General features: G+C 40.5%; 3 protein-coding genes across 3 annotated transcripts; all 3 read left to right on the forward strand.

The window, feature by feature from the left end:
- Positions 1-186: 186 nt before the first annotated feature.
- LOC309709037 (noggin-like) lies at positions 187-1,671 on the forward strand. The gene has a single exon (XM_082537455.1). The coding sequence runs from the start codon at positions 210-212 to the stop codon at positions 1,188-1,190; it is 981 nt and encodes a 326-aa protein (XP_082393581.1). The 5' UTR covers positions 187-209; the 3' UTR covers positions 1,191-1,671.
- A 252-nt stretch (positions 1,672-1,923) lies between these two features.
- get3 (guided entry of tail-anchored proteins factor 3, ATPase) lies at positions 1,924-6,966 on the forward strand. The gene is made up of 7 exons (XM_082536255.1): positions 1,924-2,104; positions 3,004-3,151; positions 3,606-3,754; positions 3,850-4,000; positions 4,172-4,279; positions 5,216-5,413; positions 5,504-6,966. The coding sequence occupies exons 1-7, from the start codon at positions 1,962-1,964 to the stop codon at positions 5,630-5,632; spliced, it is 1,026 nt and encodes a 341-aa protein (XP_082392381.1). The 5' UTR covers positions 1,924-1,961; the 3' UTR covers positions 5,633-6,966.
- Positions 6,967-8,014: 1,048 nt separating this feature from the next.
- On the forward strand, positions 8,015-15,898 carry best2 (bestrophin 2). Its single transcript, XM_082538043.1, has 9 exons — positions 8,015-8,258; positions 8,342-8,436; positions 10,368-10,601; positions 10,983-11,137; positions 11,230-11,307; positions 12,799-12,951; positions 13,070-13,150; positions 13,442-13,596; positions 13,841-15,898. Exons 1-9 carry the CDS (start codon positions 8,107-8,109, stop codon positions 14,619-14,621), a joined length of 1,884 nt encoding a protein of 627 aa, XP_082394169.1. The 5' UTR covers positions 8,015-8,106; the 3' UTR covers positions 14,622-15,898.
- The last annotated feature ends 926 nt before the right edge of the window (positions 15,899-16,824 follow it).

Below are 16,824 nucleotides of genomic sequence, written 5' to 3' on the forward strand. Positions count from 1 at the left end.
TAAAGTTGGCACTTTGCAAAAGTGTGAAGTGTGGAAATTTTGGTACGTGACACCTTGCATTAAACCAAATTTCAGCATAGTTGTCTTATATTCAGATTGCAAGTTAGCCAAAATATCAGTCTTGGGAACTCAAGTGTGCCATACTCAATAGAGTGCTGCTTGTGTGATAAGACACTGAATTCAGTATGTTGTTGTTTAAGAGCCCAAGGATGTCTGGTGTTGGGTACACAGAGTCCCTGAAGCACCTAGCACCAACTGAAAGCATAACTAAAGGACTGAAGGGAAAAGCTAAAAGAGCAATTTTTCATTCTTTGAGCTACAGTCCAGATCTGAAGACCATGTGTGGGCAGTTTGCCATTTGTCTCTGTTGGATTTTCCTATCTTTTCTCCTGGATGCATCTCTGGCCTTTATTTCCAACATTTCAACTCAAAATCAGCATCCAAATGTGACTGTTGCTCAAGACCAGGATGGCACAGGCTGGGATTCACCATTTCTTCAGCTGGGAGCCAGTCTCCCATCCTTCTCACAGCCAATCCGTCCATACACCCTCATCACAAATGCTGACGACTACCACTACATGCCCAAAGTCAGACATCGCCAGCCTTCTCGCCTCCTGCGTCTTCTGGGATCCTCGTTTGACCCGTTTTGGATGTCTGTAGATCACCCTTTTGAGTCCCCCAAAGGAAGTCAGCCCACCCTTACCACCTTCAAAGAGAAATTTAACCTGCGTGTGTCTCCAGAACTGAGAAAGGCTTCAGCAAAATATCAGCAGAAACTAGAGAAGGAGGCTGCAGAACTGGACCTCAGTTCTCTGCCATCAGATGCTGCCAATTCAGTCAGAGGATGGCTGGTGCGCTCAGCAACATGCAAATTACAGCACCAGTGGGTCGATCTGGGCCCAACCTTCTGGCCACGGTGGCTGCGGCAGACTGACTGTGAAGGGCCAGATGGAGGGCAAAGTTGCTCCTTTCCCAGTGGGATGAACTGCGTGCGAGCTCAAACAACACACATAAAGATTCTGGCTTGGCACTGCATTGAAGTCAGAGATGGAGATGATCGCTCCAGAAAATTGAGAGGTGAAAACTCTGATGGCAGTGCTCAGATGGGGACAGGTGAAACAAGGAAAAGATGTTTATGGAGACAAGTGCCTTATCCTGTGGTGACTGCATGCATGTGTTCATGTAAATGAATGTTTTTTATCACTGCAGACCGGCTTTTTTTCTGTGCACACTGTGTTTTTTATTATTTTGTTGATTTTCAGTGTTATAGTTGAAATGATCGAACATGGCTACTTTTAATTACTAAGACGATGCCGCTACCTGCTCTTTCATTTTCTCTGCTCTAAACTTTCAACATTTTTAGTACAAACTGGCTTAATAAATATTTAAGTAAATGTTTTACGTCAGTAAACTGCAATTTCTAAGGCGCTGAGTTTAGTGTAGTTCGTGCTACATTCATGTTTATGGTAAATTCGTGGATTGTGCATGTTTCTTCCAATTTTTCTTTTTCACTCTATTTTTGCACTTTCATATTCAAACAGTATCAAACATTTTTTGTTTACAGAGAACATTAAAAATGAAAGTGTTTTTGGTAACTCACTGTTGTGTTTGATTGATTGATCATACTTGACAGTATTAATTGAAGATATATACTAATCATTCTAAATTCAAAATCTACATAAACCTGTTTCTAGATGACTTCCTTGCAAACTATTCTAATGTACACATGCGCATGAATATAATATGAATAAAATATAATTGTCAGTGCCTATGTGATTCCTTGTCTTCTTCTGTCAAAAATTAATAGTGTCTTCAATATTAAAACTACCAAATGTCGTACAACCCTGCGGCAGTGTGAAACCTTGCGTGGATCAAAACTCCGAGGAGCAGCGAATGCATCAACTGTGGATACGTCTTTGCGTAACTCCTGAGCTGTACGTCGCTGACTGTACACATACAAGATGGCAGCTTTGGTGGAAGACGAATTTGAAGATGCGCCCGATGTGGAGCCGTTAGAACCAACTCTGAAGAATATCATCGAGCAGAAATCTTTGAAATGGATATTTGTGGGTGGGAAGGGTGGCGTTGGTAAAACGACATGTAGGTAAGTTGATTAAAATGCTAAATTGCCTCCGGATACTGACTCGGCTTGAGCGGCTGGCTAGCATTAGCCGTTACCATAAGTTGACGTTGATCATTGTCCGAAAATGAATTGCGTGGGTAATTTTCCCACGACGAGATTAGACTGGTATTAAATTTCTACCTAAAGACGCGCTAGCATCAAAGAAAAGTGACTGTTATGTTTTAGATTTGAGTAAGGAGTCCTTTCGCCGGGCAGTTTGGTAGCTGTGAAGCGCAGTGAGCAGCTAACGTTAGCAGCTGACACATGGATTCACGACTTTCTCAACACCTTCAGTAATCACCGTATAAGCCATCATCAATAACCTGCTGCTAATGTTACCTGTTCTTTTACTTCACCCAGAGTTAAAGGAGACTCCAGAGTTAGGCTGTCAAGCCCGTATTATCATATCTTTATTCATAACAAGAAGAAAAAAATATGAATAAATGCGATTCCAAATGAACGTGGATCTAGTCTGTAGCGGACTTATTTCAAACAAGATAACTAACAAAAATCTAATGTGTCAAACAAATATGTACATCACACCAGAGCAGCCACGATAACATTGCGCATAGATCAACCACTGTCGCATATGCTATCCCTTAAGTTATCTACTGTGTTTCAGTTGGAATATAATTGCATGCGAAAGTTGCGTTCATCAAAGTAACTGGGGGAAGGTAATGTTCACAAAGTGGAAATGGATTAGAATTTTACTTTGTGCTTTACACGGCATGCATGCACATGAAGGATTAAGAATTCAAAACATTGCGGATCTCATTGTTGGTCAGTTGCACAGCATTTCTTACATGCTTACATTGGGCACAAAATACTCTTAACAGGCTCTTTAAACACAAACCTGTCCCCTTTCCATGTCCTTCTGACAGCTGTAGTTTGGCTGTCCAGCTGGCTGCTGTTCGGGAGAGTGTGCTCATCATTTCCACAGATCCTGCCCATAACATCTCTGATGCTTTTGACCAGAAGTTCTCAAAGGTACCCACTAAGGTTAAGGGCTATGACAACCTCTTTGCAATGGTGAGTATATGTGTACACCTAACAGCTATTAAATGTTACAAGTGTGAGGTGCTGCTTGATGAGATTAAAAATTGAACTCAAATGTTTGCAAATATATTTTTTTCTGAGAAGCATGTTATTAATAATATTAATAACATTGATGAAGTCTATGAAACAACAATGAGCAAGCATCCACAGTACAAGGATTTTCTTATCCACATTTTCATCTTTGCATCATATTAAAGACTAACGTTTAGACAGAGTTTAAAAAGCACAGAGGGTTTGTTCATTCTGTTTTTGGAAAAAACAAGTTAGTGCATGAGATCACCATCTTTTCAGAGTCACGAGGCTAGCCAGTTCCACATGTGAGTCTCACAAGCACCACTGTGTAACAAACTCAATCACTGGAGGGCATAAAAACATTTGCAATCTATTTGAAGTGTTCTGATCTTAGGATTTGGGCATGTGTATACAGGAGATTGACCCGAGCTTGGGTGTGGCAGAGCTGCCTGATGAGTTCTTCGAGGAGGACAATATGCTCAGCATGGGCAAGAAGATGATGCAGGAAGCGATGAGCGCCTTCCCCGGCATCGATGAGGCTATGAGCTATGCAGAGGTCATGAGGTAGTTTTGTATTTGAGTTTTCTCGCAGCATGTCTGAAGTTTTAAGGACAGTTAGTGAGTGTTATACTTACCACTGTTGTTTGCCTGTATCTCAGATTAGTGAAGGGAATGAACTTCTCAGTGGTGGTCTTTGACACTGCCCCTACTGGTCACACACTGCGACTGCTTAACTTTCCCACGATTGTGGAGCGAGGTCTAGGCCGCCTCATGCAGATCAAGAACCAGATTAGCCCTTTCATCTCTCAGGTGGGTGCTGAGACGAGCAGATCGGTTCAAACCATTTTCATTATTCTGCACATAAAACATGATTTCTGATTAAATATATTCACTTTGTTGGCCTTTTTCTTTCTCCAGTGTTTTCTCTTTCTCTCTTCTCTTGTTTTCACTCACACTGTCCATCTCTTTTGCTGTTTCTAGATGTGTAATATGCTTGGTCTGGGTGACATGAACGCAGACCAGCTGGCCTCAAAGCTTGAAGAAACCCTGCCAGTCATTCGCTCAGTTAGTGAGCAGTTCAAAGACCCTGTAAGTCACATTTATATATTCTTATACAACTTTGGGATTTATATAGTAATATCTTACTATTGATTTGATGATTGAGGGTAGAATTAACTGCCTTTTAACGGGAAGAGCCCTGTCTGGTGGAAATCAGGTTAAGGGAGGGTGCTCCTCTCTGATTTTATTATGTATATAAAAATGTGTTTTCTAGTTCTCTTACATTTGGGATCAACTGAAAGCTTTTCAGAGAGCCTTTAGAACAACTCGATAAAAGAAAATTACACTTGTCTAGCCTAAAAATAATAATGATCCCTGGACATTTTTTTTTTCCTTCAGCCACTTTCTAATTTTGGCATTATTGTACAGATGAACCAGATGCAACATCATTGTCAGTTAAAGATGTAATTGCTTTAATGGTTGTAGTCTCCACCCACCCACGATGAATAAGCCTTTTCACACTACACTTCAGTCATATACTGTTCTAATGAGGTGCTGTGGTAGCTACATGCACACCCTCTGTAACAAGTCTTATCTGATGACAGAAGAAACTTTAGCTGGTTCGAGTGTCAATAGTGTGTGTGGATACAAGAGTTTTTTTGGAGTGACTCACTGTGCACAGCGGCCTGTTGCACATGCATGTATCCCTCTTATCAAGCCCTCTTTATACTATTTTGTCATTAGGACAAAAGAAGTTTCGACAACAGTTTCACCTTTTTATTATTTTCTTTTAAAGTTCTAACTCCACCCCTGTTGAGCCCTAGTAGCTAGTCTGTTTTATTTGACTGCTTTAGGTTTTGTTGTTCCTTTTGATTTTGTTCTTTGATGGGAACTCATCTACCTGTTTAGACAAAATATTTAATGTAAATAACGAATTCAGTATTTGGAGGAAATTTGAGCTTCATGAAGTCATATTAATAGTTTTTATCTATGTGTGTTGTGACGCACCTTCCTCTCACCCTTCAGGAGCAGACCACCTTCATCTGTGTGTGTATTGCTGAATTTCTGTCACTTTATGAGACAGAGCGGCTGATTCAGGAACTGGCCAAGTGCCGCATCGACACGCACAACATCATTGTCAACCAGCTCGTTTTCCCTGATGCAGACAGGCCATGTAAAATGTGTGAAGCCCGCCATAAAATTCAGTCGAAATATTTAGACCAGGTATGAATCAGGAGAAATGGGAAAGTTTATTTACAATATTTACAGTTCAAAGTCACACAACTTTATTGGTGGTTTGTCTTCTGCCCACAGATGGAAGATCTTTACGAGGATTTCCACATAGTCAAGTTACCTCTACTGCCCCATGAAGTTCGAGGTGCCGACAAGGTCAACACGTTCTCTAAGCAACTTCTGGAACCCTACAAACCCCCAAACAAGTGATGTCCTGCCCCCTCGCAGGGCCGCCTCCTCTCCCCCCATTCTACAGACACAGCTCTGCAGTCTGAGTTATCCTCCTCTGAGCTCCATCCCCAGCAAGCCTCAAATCCTGCAGCAACAGCCTCAAGACGATCCATTCACTCCTCAACACGGTATCTTCACAGCACGGTTACAGCGAGACACCCGCCTGCATTGAAGGGTGCCCCACCCCCCACGACATCACAAGTAAACCCATAGAGAAGCTGCATTATTTTTGGAGATAAGATGGTACATATGCGTGCCGCCTTACTCTCACTTCACCTTCTCTTGTCTTCATATCCACTGTGGCAGTTCCTACTTTAAGCATTTAACTTTTTCTCGACAGAAGAATTGAAAAATCGTCCCCTCCTCCCCCACACCCTGTGCAGTGTCCGGCCTCAGTTGTGAAAACAAAGTGTTTCCAGTGACAGTGCTGTGTGTTTGAGGAGAAAACAGCTTTCAGATGGTTGATGTTTATGACTTGTTTATTCTGTGTGATTCATGGTGACTGTGTGTCTTCTTCCATTTGATTTGCAACTTAAAAATTCAAACAAACTCGTGTATCACACTTTTTCCATCCAGATTTCTATATTCAGGTTGTGGTGGTGGCAGGGAAATAAAAAAGAAAACACTAAAAAAAACCCAGGAAGACAGCTTGTGTGGTCTTTAGTTACAGCCTTGTTATTGCAACCAAAACAAACTGAAACAAAACAAATTTGAGTGTCTTTTACCATTTATCAGATCATTAGATGACAATAATGAGAACATCAGTCAGATTTATTGTTTTCTATCCATAAAGGACACTAGTTGCTTTGGTTGGTATGTGGAGGAAGGTTGCAGTTTTATTTGATGTGACTGGTGATGTTTGAGCTGGAAGCTAAAGCTGTTGGGCACTGCTGATCTCCCTGTTCATGTTCCTATACAGCGCTCATAAACTCATCCAGTGTGTTTCTGTCAAACCTGTGTCCATCCTGTTGACTGAGAACTATATGGGAACACCATTGAAAGATATTAGTAGCCTTATTCAGCGCTTTGTTAATTAAAATACATATTGAATGTCACTTGATCAAATGTTAAATGAATGGTGAGGTGAAGGAAATTTAAAGCATCCTTTCCCTTTTGATTGAATATCAGATTCCTGGCTGCCTTGATTGGTGCTTCCCAAGTGAAACATAAATAAATGACAGGATAGTGCACTCTCAGTTAAAAGCTCCATTTCCCCTCTCTGTCACGGACAGTTTTTGAGTTGGTAAGAATCTGTTTTCTATAGATTTTCCTTAAATTATAATGTCAGTGTTGATTAAAACAAACTTGCCTCAGCTGAAAGTCTTTCATGGTCATTTCTTTTTCATCTGCGTGCCAGTTGAATTAATCGTTTAATTGGAGGGGACTGAAGCAAATTCTTGCGTGCGCACAGACCACCAAACTGAGCAGTGTGCAGATCGGCTCCGACAGAGCATGAAGCCCCATTTAACCTTCCAACAAAGCAGTTCAGGAGCAACATAAAAGCCTCCCACTGAAAAGAACACAAAAGTGGGAGGAAAAATGACACAAAATGACTATTGTATCAATGAACGCCAAGAAGTGTCTCAGTTTAAAGTGTGGTCGATAAGTCGTGTTGGGTACTTTGGAGACATGATTTAAAAAAAAGTCTCAAACTATATCCAGATGCGGAGCTCCACTCCACTGATATCTCCTTATTACAGTACAACTAAGTTTAAGAAAAGTGGAGGAAGCTTTGACATAAAATGCTCCTTTAAGATGGTATGAGTATCTTAAGATGTTTGTTATTTAAGCTGCAGCACGCAGTAATTACTGATCTGTAACTGGAAAATTGGGTGATTTTCTTTCGTATCACTTAACACGAAACTTTGCCATGGTTCACTTGCTATTGTTGCATAATTTTCTACTGTACTGCACGGTCCTGTGCGCTCCTGGTGCCCCGGCGCTGCGGCCTGTCGCTTGTGTTCCATCACCTAGCCCCGCTCTCCCGGTCGGGGGTTGCGTTAACGAGCTCCTCCTTCTCGTTTCGGGGATTTACCCCGGGGCGCACTGACCACTGGACGCACTGAGGAGGCACGTAGGATTACTGCCACGCAGCCGAATGAGCTTCAACTTAACGGAGCCACTTGATCACAGGCTTCCGAGCTCATTGAAAAAACAGCACAGAACAAGGCAAATGGAAGACGGTACTACTAAATGAAAATATGAATTCACTTATCCAGAGGTGCCAATTACGCACAGGGGATGCGCTGAACATTTCAGCAAGCTAAATCACAACAAAAGGTAAGTAGATGTTTGTTTTTTTTTTAAATAACTACAATCAATAACTAGAAATAAAAACTTTTTTTGTGAGATCATGTTCTCATTGTCTCTGGCTCACCTGAGTTTAGCTGTTTCTTCCAAACAGCTGTTTTTTTTTAATTTTATTCTGGAGACTTGTAGATCTTCTGTCACTGATGACGGTCACATACACGGCTAGAGTTGCAAACGCCCGATTCTGTGGCTTCTCCAAGCTGCTCTGGGCCTGGAAAGGGAGCATCTACAAGGTGTTATATAAAGAATTCCTGGCTTTCTTTGCCATGTATACCGCCATCAGTATTACTTACAGGTGAGAAAGGAGGATTGCTTTATCAGTGCTTTGATCCATTCATCATACTAAACTTTGGAAAACTTTTCCTCTGTTGTTTTTAGATTTTTCCTGTATGATGACCAGAAAAGGTATTTCGAAAAGCTGGCAATTTACTGCAATCACTATGCCAGTCTCATCCCCATGTCTTTTGTACTGGGTAAGCTAATGATCACCTTTTTGCTGTCTCCCAGATCTTTTTCACTTTTATGATTTACTCCTGATGTTTGCATCCAGAAAATAGGAATAGTTTGCTAAATAGGACAAGGCTCATGTTTTATAGATTTTTGTCAGCGATCCTCAGCTCTAGACATCGAGACCCTTGTTTCATGGGTTTGTAGCTTCTAGAGTTACATATCTGCTGTTTGTAATTGAAGGTTTGATTATGCAAATATTAGAATAATGTTTTTAAAAAGAGATCTACACATTTTTAACAGTGATAATAGCAGATTTTTGTGTGGGTCTTAAAAACCCTTTAGTGCATTTACTACATGAGGGATTTTCAGTTTACAGACTCCGCTTTTGTTGAAGTTCATCCGTCCTTGCACTGTTTGCATGTTTCGTTGGTTTTACTTTGTGGATGTAAATCACCTAATTATTCTTATGCATCCTGTGAGTCATTAGTCAAGGTTACTGGTTCTCTATTGGGATCCATCGGGCTTAACAAGACATTATGTTCAATGCTGTGAAAAAGTATTTGCCTCTAATTTTTAGTTTTTTGGATATTTGTCAGATCATCAAACAAATTTTATCATTAGACAACGATATCCTGAGTAGATGGAATTGCTGCTGTGTTTCCGATCATTGTCCTGGTGCATAATCTGAGTGTGTTTGATCTTCAGGACATGAACTGATGGCTGAGCATTCTCCTTCAGGATTTTCTAGTAGATATCAGAATTCGTGGTACCGCAAGTAATGGCAACTATGACTACTATGTTTGACTGTTAATAAGTGCTGTGTTAGTTTTACATCATTAAACCTTCCAAAAAGTTCAACTTTAGTCTCATCAGTCCACAGAATACTTTCTAAAAGTCCTGTTTTTTTGGGGGGTTTTTTGGCAAATGTGAAAAAAGCGTTTGTGTTGTTTTTGGTCAGCAGAGAATTTCTCTTTGAAACTCTTCCATTAAGGCCATATATTTGCCAGTCTTTTATTTTAATTCACTGGCTGCCCATTTCTTTTAGGATTAATTTTAAAATGATTTTATTTGCATTTAAAGCCTCCATGGCCTAGCCCCATCTTATCTCTCTGAGTTGCTACAGCATTATATGGATAAGCTTAGAGGAGATCGTACTTTTGCCGTAGCAGCTCTAAAACTGTGGAACAATCTGCCTTTAGAGATTAGACAGGCCTCTTCTCTGCCTGTTTTTAAAACACTTCTGAAAACCCACCTCTTCACCCTGGCCTTTGACTCCTTGTGAGATGTTGTTTTTTCTTTTCTTTTTTTATTTAAGTTGTTGTTCTTTACATGTCATTTTGAGCTCTTTGGTGATCCTGGTTGAGTTGTCAGTGCACTTTAGGAATAGTTTTGGTAGGATGGCCACTCCTGGGAAGGTTCACCACTGTTCCAAATGTTCTCCATTTGTGGATAATGACTCTCACTCTGGTTCACTGGAGTCCCAAAACCTGTGTAATCCTTTTCAGATTAATAGACATCAGTGACTTTGTTTCTCAGCTTTAGATTTTTAGACCACGACCTGATGTGTTTCTGTTAAGATCTTTTATCCTATTTCACTTTGTCGGGTAGATTATATTATGTGATTTCTTGATTTAGCAGGTCTAGCGGTAATCAGACCTGGGTGTGGGTAGTGAAAGTGAACTCAGTGTTTCAAAAACGTGGTTAATCGCAGTTAATTCATGATTTAACATGAGTTGGGTTACTTTTTCACATAGGGCTGGATAGGTTTGGATTAGCCACTCAGGAAGGGGGCAAATACTTTTTCACAGCACTGTAACAGTAAACTCAAACCACTTGACATCCTTTAGGCCCCTTTATGGACCTTACAAGATAGCATATGATCTCATGTTTTTTAAAAGTTCCAGTTTTTTACTTAGATCTTCAGTAGTAATCATCTGTCCACTGCTGTTTGCAGGTTTCTATGTGACCCTGGTGGTGAACAGGTGGTGGAACCAGTACACCAGCATCCCACTCCCTGACAGACTCATGTGCGTCCTGTCAGGCGGCCTCCAGGGGAGCGACGAGCGAGGCCGTCTGCTGAGGCGCACCATGATGCGCTACGCCAGTCTGTCAGCCCTGCTCATCCTCCGCTCTGTCAGCACTGCTGTCTTCAAACGTTTCCCCACCATGGACCACGTGGTAGAAGCTGGTAAGAAGGATGGTGAAGGAGGGAAGATGGTGATGGGAGTGGTGTGGGTCTATTCTTAGCTGTTAATGTAAAATAGCCATTCACTCGCTGATGCTGATGATGAGTATCAGTGATCAGATGTTTCCCAGGCTGTAGTCAAGAAGTGACCCAAAGTGTTTTAGCCCAGTCACACACAAATGACTCTCCTGCTTTGATTTACAATGTGAAGTTATTTCACAGAGTCACAAACAATTCTCAGAGATTTGAACAGCGTCAGAAGACTATGTTTGTTTTCTGAAGCAGTTCTTTGTGACTATTGTCTATGAATCCTCATCCCAGTTTCTTGCTGTTATTTAAACTGAAGTCTTACATAATAAACAAGTCCGGTTTTGGTCCATGCAGGATTCATGACAAGAGATGAGCGAAAGAAGTTTGAGGGTCTCCACTCTCCATATAACAAGTACTGGATTCCCTGTGTTTGGTTCACCAACTTGGCTGCTATGGCTCGCTGCGAGGGCAGAATCAAAGACAATCACACTCTCAAACTACTGCTGGAGGTACAGCAGAATTAAAGTTGTGTTTTGGTGGATATGCAGGCTTAGATATGCATTCACACAGACAGCTAGTTTCTTTATTTGTGTGTGAACAGGAACTGAATGCATTCAGAGGGAAGTGTAGCATGCTGTTTCATTATGACATGATCAGTGTTCCTCTGGTCTACACTCAGGTAAGTGCTGACTATTATCGCACTGCTATTAACTCTTACACACATCTTTAATTAAACTATGATTTTCTTTCACAGAAACATTTTTTTTTACATTAGGCTTTTGTTTCAATTTTATTCACTGATGTCAAAGAAATGACTGCGATTGCTTCCAGCTGAAGTGACAAAAACTTACAGGTGAAAGACTGCATCTCTCAAATTGTAATTGTTCAAATATAAATAATAAATTAGTCCCTAGTGACAAGTCATGTACATTCATTTGAAATAAAAAGTTTTCACAGCACTCTATGCAGTCTCGTGAAAAACTAAGTACATCCTGTGATTTAGTAGCTTGTAGATCGACCTTTTAGCAGCAGTAACTCAAAGTAATTATTTTCTGTATGACTTTATCAGTCTTTCAATGTTCATTGCTTCAGTTGTTTTAGATAGATGACTTCACATTTGACTCTATAACATTTGGTGCACAGGGGAGTTTATGGTCAACTCAATGATTAGAAGGTGCACACGTCCTGTGGCTGGAAAATAAGCCCAAAACACCAATGTGCTTCACATCTGATATGAGGCGCTTATGCTAATATGTTGTGCTTGGTTTTCATTAAATGTGGTACTGTGTGTAATGTCCACTGGACATTGTTCTGGGAGTCTTATGGTTTCTTTCAGGTGTAACTTAAGTCATGTTGCCATGTTCGTTAGAGAGGAGAGGCTTTCTCAAGGGGAAGCTTCCAAACAAACCATACTTGTTCAGTCTTTTTCTAATTGTACTACCATGAACTTGAACACTGAGCGCTAACTGAGGTCTGTAGAGTCTGAGATGTTGTTCAGAGTCTAATTCTTGCAATTTGTCTGAGCGCGACACACTCTAACCATGGGATGAATTTGCTGGGATGTCCACTCCTGGAATGATTGCGGCATTGTGTTAACACTTACCTGAATGCTTCAGACTGGCAAACTGCTAAAACCTCTGCTTGTACAGAGGTGGTCACACTTGTTGATTATCATTTCATTAAGTGCATTTGATTAGCAACACCTAGCTGCTACTTATCCTCTTATTTCCAATGGAAACAGTAAGGACGTACTTAGCTTTTACAGTGATTTTTATAAAAAGTAATAATTTTAACTAATAAAACAAATCTATAACTACAGCTGCATTCTAGAGCTTTGTGATATATAGGATCAAACATGCAACAATCAAAAATAAGTAACCAAAAAGACTTATTTACTGTGTTAGTGTTTATAAGTACATAACTTAATTAAGGAATATGGCTCAGTGTATTTGTATGCAGCTATTAAATAAATTTTTGATTAGTCAGATTGCATTTGTTGATGTTCACATAAACTGTCTTTAATAAACACTTAATCTGTTGTAAATGTAAAATAAAATAAGTGTATTTTAGTGCTTATTTTTGATCATTTTAGTATTGTAATGATAAAAAAGAGGTTAAAGAAAAGCTGCAGAGTAAACCACAAAACCACCTAAATCCATCTGTCCCTCAGGTGGTGACTTTGGCCGTGTACAGTTTTTTCCTGGTGTGTCTAATTGGTCGCCAGTTCCTGGACCCCAGTCAAGGTTATCCAGGTCATGACCTTGACCTCTATGTGCCCATCTTCACTCTACTGCAGTTCTTCTTTTATGCAGGCTGGCTCAAGGTCAGATTTAGGCTTACAGCACATTTATTCCCTGTTTGATTCTAAAAAAAAAAAAAAAAAAAGTAACACATGGAGAGTTATTGTGGGTTTTTTTCATATTTTATGTTTTGTTCTGAAGGTTGCTGAGCAGCTGATCAACCCTTTTGGAGAAGATGATGACGACTTTGAGACCAACTGGCTGATAGACAGAAACTTCCAGGTTTCTTAATGCTCTTTTTCTGATCTTGTAGCAATCAACTTCTCAGGGAGGAACTTTGTGGCCTCATTATCAAATGCAGCTTCTTCATTGTTTTGTTTTTTAAATTTCTCCTCCATATCTCTGGCCTACTATAATGACACTGTGGCAGTTATTGTAATCTGTTTTAAATGTTTTCAGAGAGCGACCATCAGGTAAAATTTGTTTCTGTTGTGCTTGCTTGATTTTAATTGGACTTTTTTTCTTATTGTGGATACTTATTATGTGTGCATCTCTTTGCATTTCATTCTGTAGGTTTCCATGATGGCTGTGGATGAGATGTATGGAGATTTGCCGATGATGGAGAGAGACCGTTACTGGAATGACTCCAATCCCCGTCCACCCTACACCGCAGCCACTCTCTTCGTCCTGCGTAAACCCTCGTTCCAGGGGTCCACTTTTGACATGGCGTAAGTTTTACATTACCTTCTCATTGTACGTGTACTTCCTTTGTGACTTTGACACCTTCAACTGGATTCCCCCCTCATGGTGGGAAAATTTCAGTTGTGAAAATGAAAGTAATGCACCTAAATTAAATCAAGTACTTTGACGTAGTTAGGGCTGAGAAATGGTAAAACCTGTTCCCCAGAGGAAGGCTGAAAACGCAAAACACAACTCTGAACATGGAACATAAATTGCTGTATCGCTTGACAGGATTCCTAAAGAGGAGATGCACTTCCAGCCTCTGGAAGATATTGCTGAGAACTTGGAAGAGTCAGGAACTCGCCATCCTAACATGGCTCTCTTCAACCGCCTTCTCAACTCAGCCCCATCACCGACTGGCCTAATGGGAGGGGCCCTTCGACGCACCTCAGCACAGCTCCAGAGACAGCGCCACTCCCCCGGCATTGACCAGTACAACAGCGATGATGAAGACGAGGACAGCTGTAAAATAGGTAAAGCGGGGTCTCTGCCATCAGGGCTCGGGCAGGAGACACAGAGCACTGTGTGCAGTTTTAGGGATGAGAAGAGTGCCAGAACGCCTTTGCTGGAGATTCAGTTTGGGTCTGAGCAGGACAGGCCAGGAGAGCAACCTGCCATCAAGGAGAGGAAAGAGTTGAGTAGAGTGGAGAGTAAGTGCAACGAAGAGCACCAGATTGGGGAAGAAGAAGGGAAAGGAGAGAGCGGAGAGACAACCAGAGCTCCAGTGTCTCTGCTTCCTCCCCCACCTAAGTCCTCCAGAGAGAAGTCTTCTCGACCATACTCCTCCATTCCCATCACCTCGAGTCACCCCTCTGCTCTCCTCTTTCACCCAGCTGCCCACTCTAGTCTGGAGCTCTGCAGCTCCCAGCCAGCTATCAGTCACAACAAAGCTGTGTCCACCCCCAAACCTCCCTTGGGAGGAAACAAAATGTCCTTCCTCACTGTGCCGTCCTTCAGTGAACCTCAGCGTTTTCGCAGTGTGAGCATGGGGTCAGAGCTCACAGGGTCTTAGGTGGACAGTTGGTAGGTTCACATGAACTTGCGATGGTTTGAAAATATAAGGCTTGATGCAGTGCATGCTTTCAGAAGTGAAGTTAGTCACTGAAGTGGGACTTTCAGTCTTACTAGTTAGTAGCACCTTCGCGGCCACAGTTTTTGGAAATTAGTTTAGTACATAAAGCACTCTGATTTTGTCATGCAACTTCTGAAGTTTGGCTTTCAACGATGATCTGTAATTAGTTTCAAAAATCAAAAGGAAGAGAGGGATAGGAAATATGAATAACACTATGTTTTGATATGTTTAAAGGAATACGATGACCTTTGGAAATCCATGTTTGTCTGAGATAGAAAAAATCTATTTAAGTTTGATCATTTTGAATTACTGTAACCGGAAGCAGGTGGAAAATTATTGTTATTTCTATCATTTTTAAAAGGGAAGAGCTCAGAGTAATCTGGATGCTGCATCTTGATAGTCGATGAGAGATAGCAGATTTTATTTTAGAGTTGTAAAACTTAAAACTTTTAACTTTAACCAAAGTTTATTCTGAAAAGAAAGCAAAATGCATGCGTGACACAGTTTTCTATGTTCATCTAATTCATCTTGATTATTTAAAAAAGTAAATACATACACATTTATGACTTATTGTTTTCATTTTCTACTACTTATTATAATATATTCATAATAATAATATTGGCTTAAATTAATTAACACAATAATTCAACAAAAAATTATACATTTGATACACTGTTTCAACAGACCAATGAATGAGTATCTAAAAACACATGTATAGTTATAATATAGCTACAACACTGTTATCTAGGGGTGGGTTCTTATAATCGATTCATCGATTAAAATCGATTCTGGCTTGGATAACGTAAAATCGATTCATTAAAATCCTGAATCGATTTTTTAATATAAATTTATTTTGCCCAAAATGCCAGAATCTCAGGTGAAATCTCACAAAATTTCAAGAACCACCAAACAGTTAAGACAGTAAATGAGAGCAGGAACACGGATTCTGCACAAAGACTTAAACACACAGCGGGACCCGCGGATCAGAATCAGTTAGATGTCGCTTTTCTCACAGTCGGGGCTGAAAGCCGACAGCTCGCTGACTCTGATCTGTCGGCGGGTCTGCGCTTTGTGTGCACGCCCTTTATGCGCCGATTCTAAAGCTGTTAGTTTGATCTCTCTCCAAACAATATTGACCGAACCAGCAGCAAAAGAAGATCCAAACGCTTCACATAAACATCGTCATGAATTCACTCAGACTTTTACTGTTTTGCTTCCACTGCAATGCACAGCTCTCTCTCTGTACTTCAAGAACAGTTTCCCTTTCTTCATTATTCGCTTGCTTGTTACGCACAAGTCTACTGTTGTTTACAGGCTGTCGGCCGCTGTTTTTTCCCTTTTACATTCTTCCGAAAAGAAAACCTCATTTCTGCTGTTCAATACTGAACAAATTTAAACTTTTTAAAATTATTCAAAATGCCAAACGCTGTGTCTCTAATAAAACCGCTGTAACTTCAGAGGTGATGTTCATATGTTGATTAATGGTTTTCTTTCGTTTTTGATGTACTGCAGAATATTTTTATAAAATCCCAGGCCAGGAAAATCACCTTCATGTTTTTCTGTGTTTTATCCTCAGCTACTTTGACACAAAGGCCTCTGCTGTGATGCTCACACCTGTGATAAAGTCTTGCGTGTGTCAGCTTCCTTTTTATTGATACAAAAATATGTAAATGTACTGATCTGAATTATAATATTTCTGACTGTCAAAATTTCCCAGATTTAAATCGAATCGAATTAAATCGAATCGTGGATCGAATCGATTCGGGGCCTTGTGAATCGGAATTGAATCGATTCTAGAAATCAGTGACGATACCCAGCCCTACTGTTATCTGCAAGTGCCAAATGTACATTCTGTACCAACAGTGACCAGCAGGGGGCGATAGCAGCAAACAAAAAACAGCACAGGCACAGAAGTCAGTTAAAAGAAAAGTCAAAGTACTTAAGCAAGCCTCACACAGGCTTTGCTCCTACAAGAGGATACAATATTTTTCACATTTCAAACTAAGGGATGTTAACTACAGTTTCTCCCGTCACGAATCACCATTTCGATCATGTCTAACAGTTGCCTCAGAGCTATATCGGCTCTTTGGATTAATAAACTACATTTTTAACATCTAATAAAATGGAACTGATTTGGGAGTAT

Source organism: Aulonocara stuartgranti, assembly GCF_965226115.1.
Source record: "Aulonocara stuartgranti genome assembly, chromosome: 6".
NCBI lineage: Eukaryota > Metazoa > Chordata > Actinopteri > Cichliformes > Cichlidae > Aulonocara > Aulonocara stuartgranti.

Excerpts from the sequence above, each read along its gene's own strand:
- get3 (XM_082536255.1), top strand. The coding sequence starts at position 1,962 with ATGGCAGCTTTGGTGGAAGACGAATTTGAAGATGCGCCCGATGTGGAG. Across the intron at positions 3,755-3,849 it reads AGCTATGCAGAGGTCATGAG|ATTAGTGAAGGGAATGAACT; the intron begins GTAGTTTTGTAT and ends CCTGTATCTCAG. Across the intron at positions 4,280-5,215 it reads GTGAGCAGTTCAAAGACCCT|GAGCAGACCACCTTCATCTG; the intron begins GTAAGTCACATT and ends CTCACCCTTCAG.
- LOC309709037 (XM_082537455.1), top strand. The coding sequence starts at position 210 with ATGTCTGGTGTTGGGTACACAGAGTCCCTGAAGCACCTAGCACCAACT.
- best2 (XM_082538043.1), top strand. The coding sequence starts at position 8,107 with ATGACGGTCACATACACGGCTAGAGTTGCAAACGCCCGATTCTGTGGC. Across the intron at positions 11,308-12,798 it reads TTCCTCTGGTCTACACTCAG|GTGGTGACTTTGGCCGTGTA; the intron begins GTAAGTGCTGAC and ends TCTGTCCCTCAG. Across the intron at positions 12,952-13,069 it reads TTTATGCAGGCTGGCTCAAG|GTTGCTGAGCAGCTGATCAA; the intron begins GTCAGATTTAGG and ends TTTGTTCTGAAG.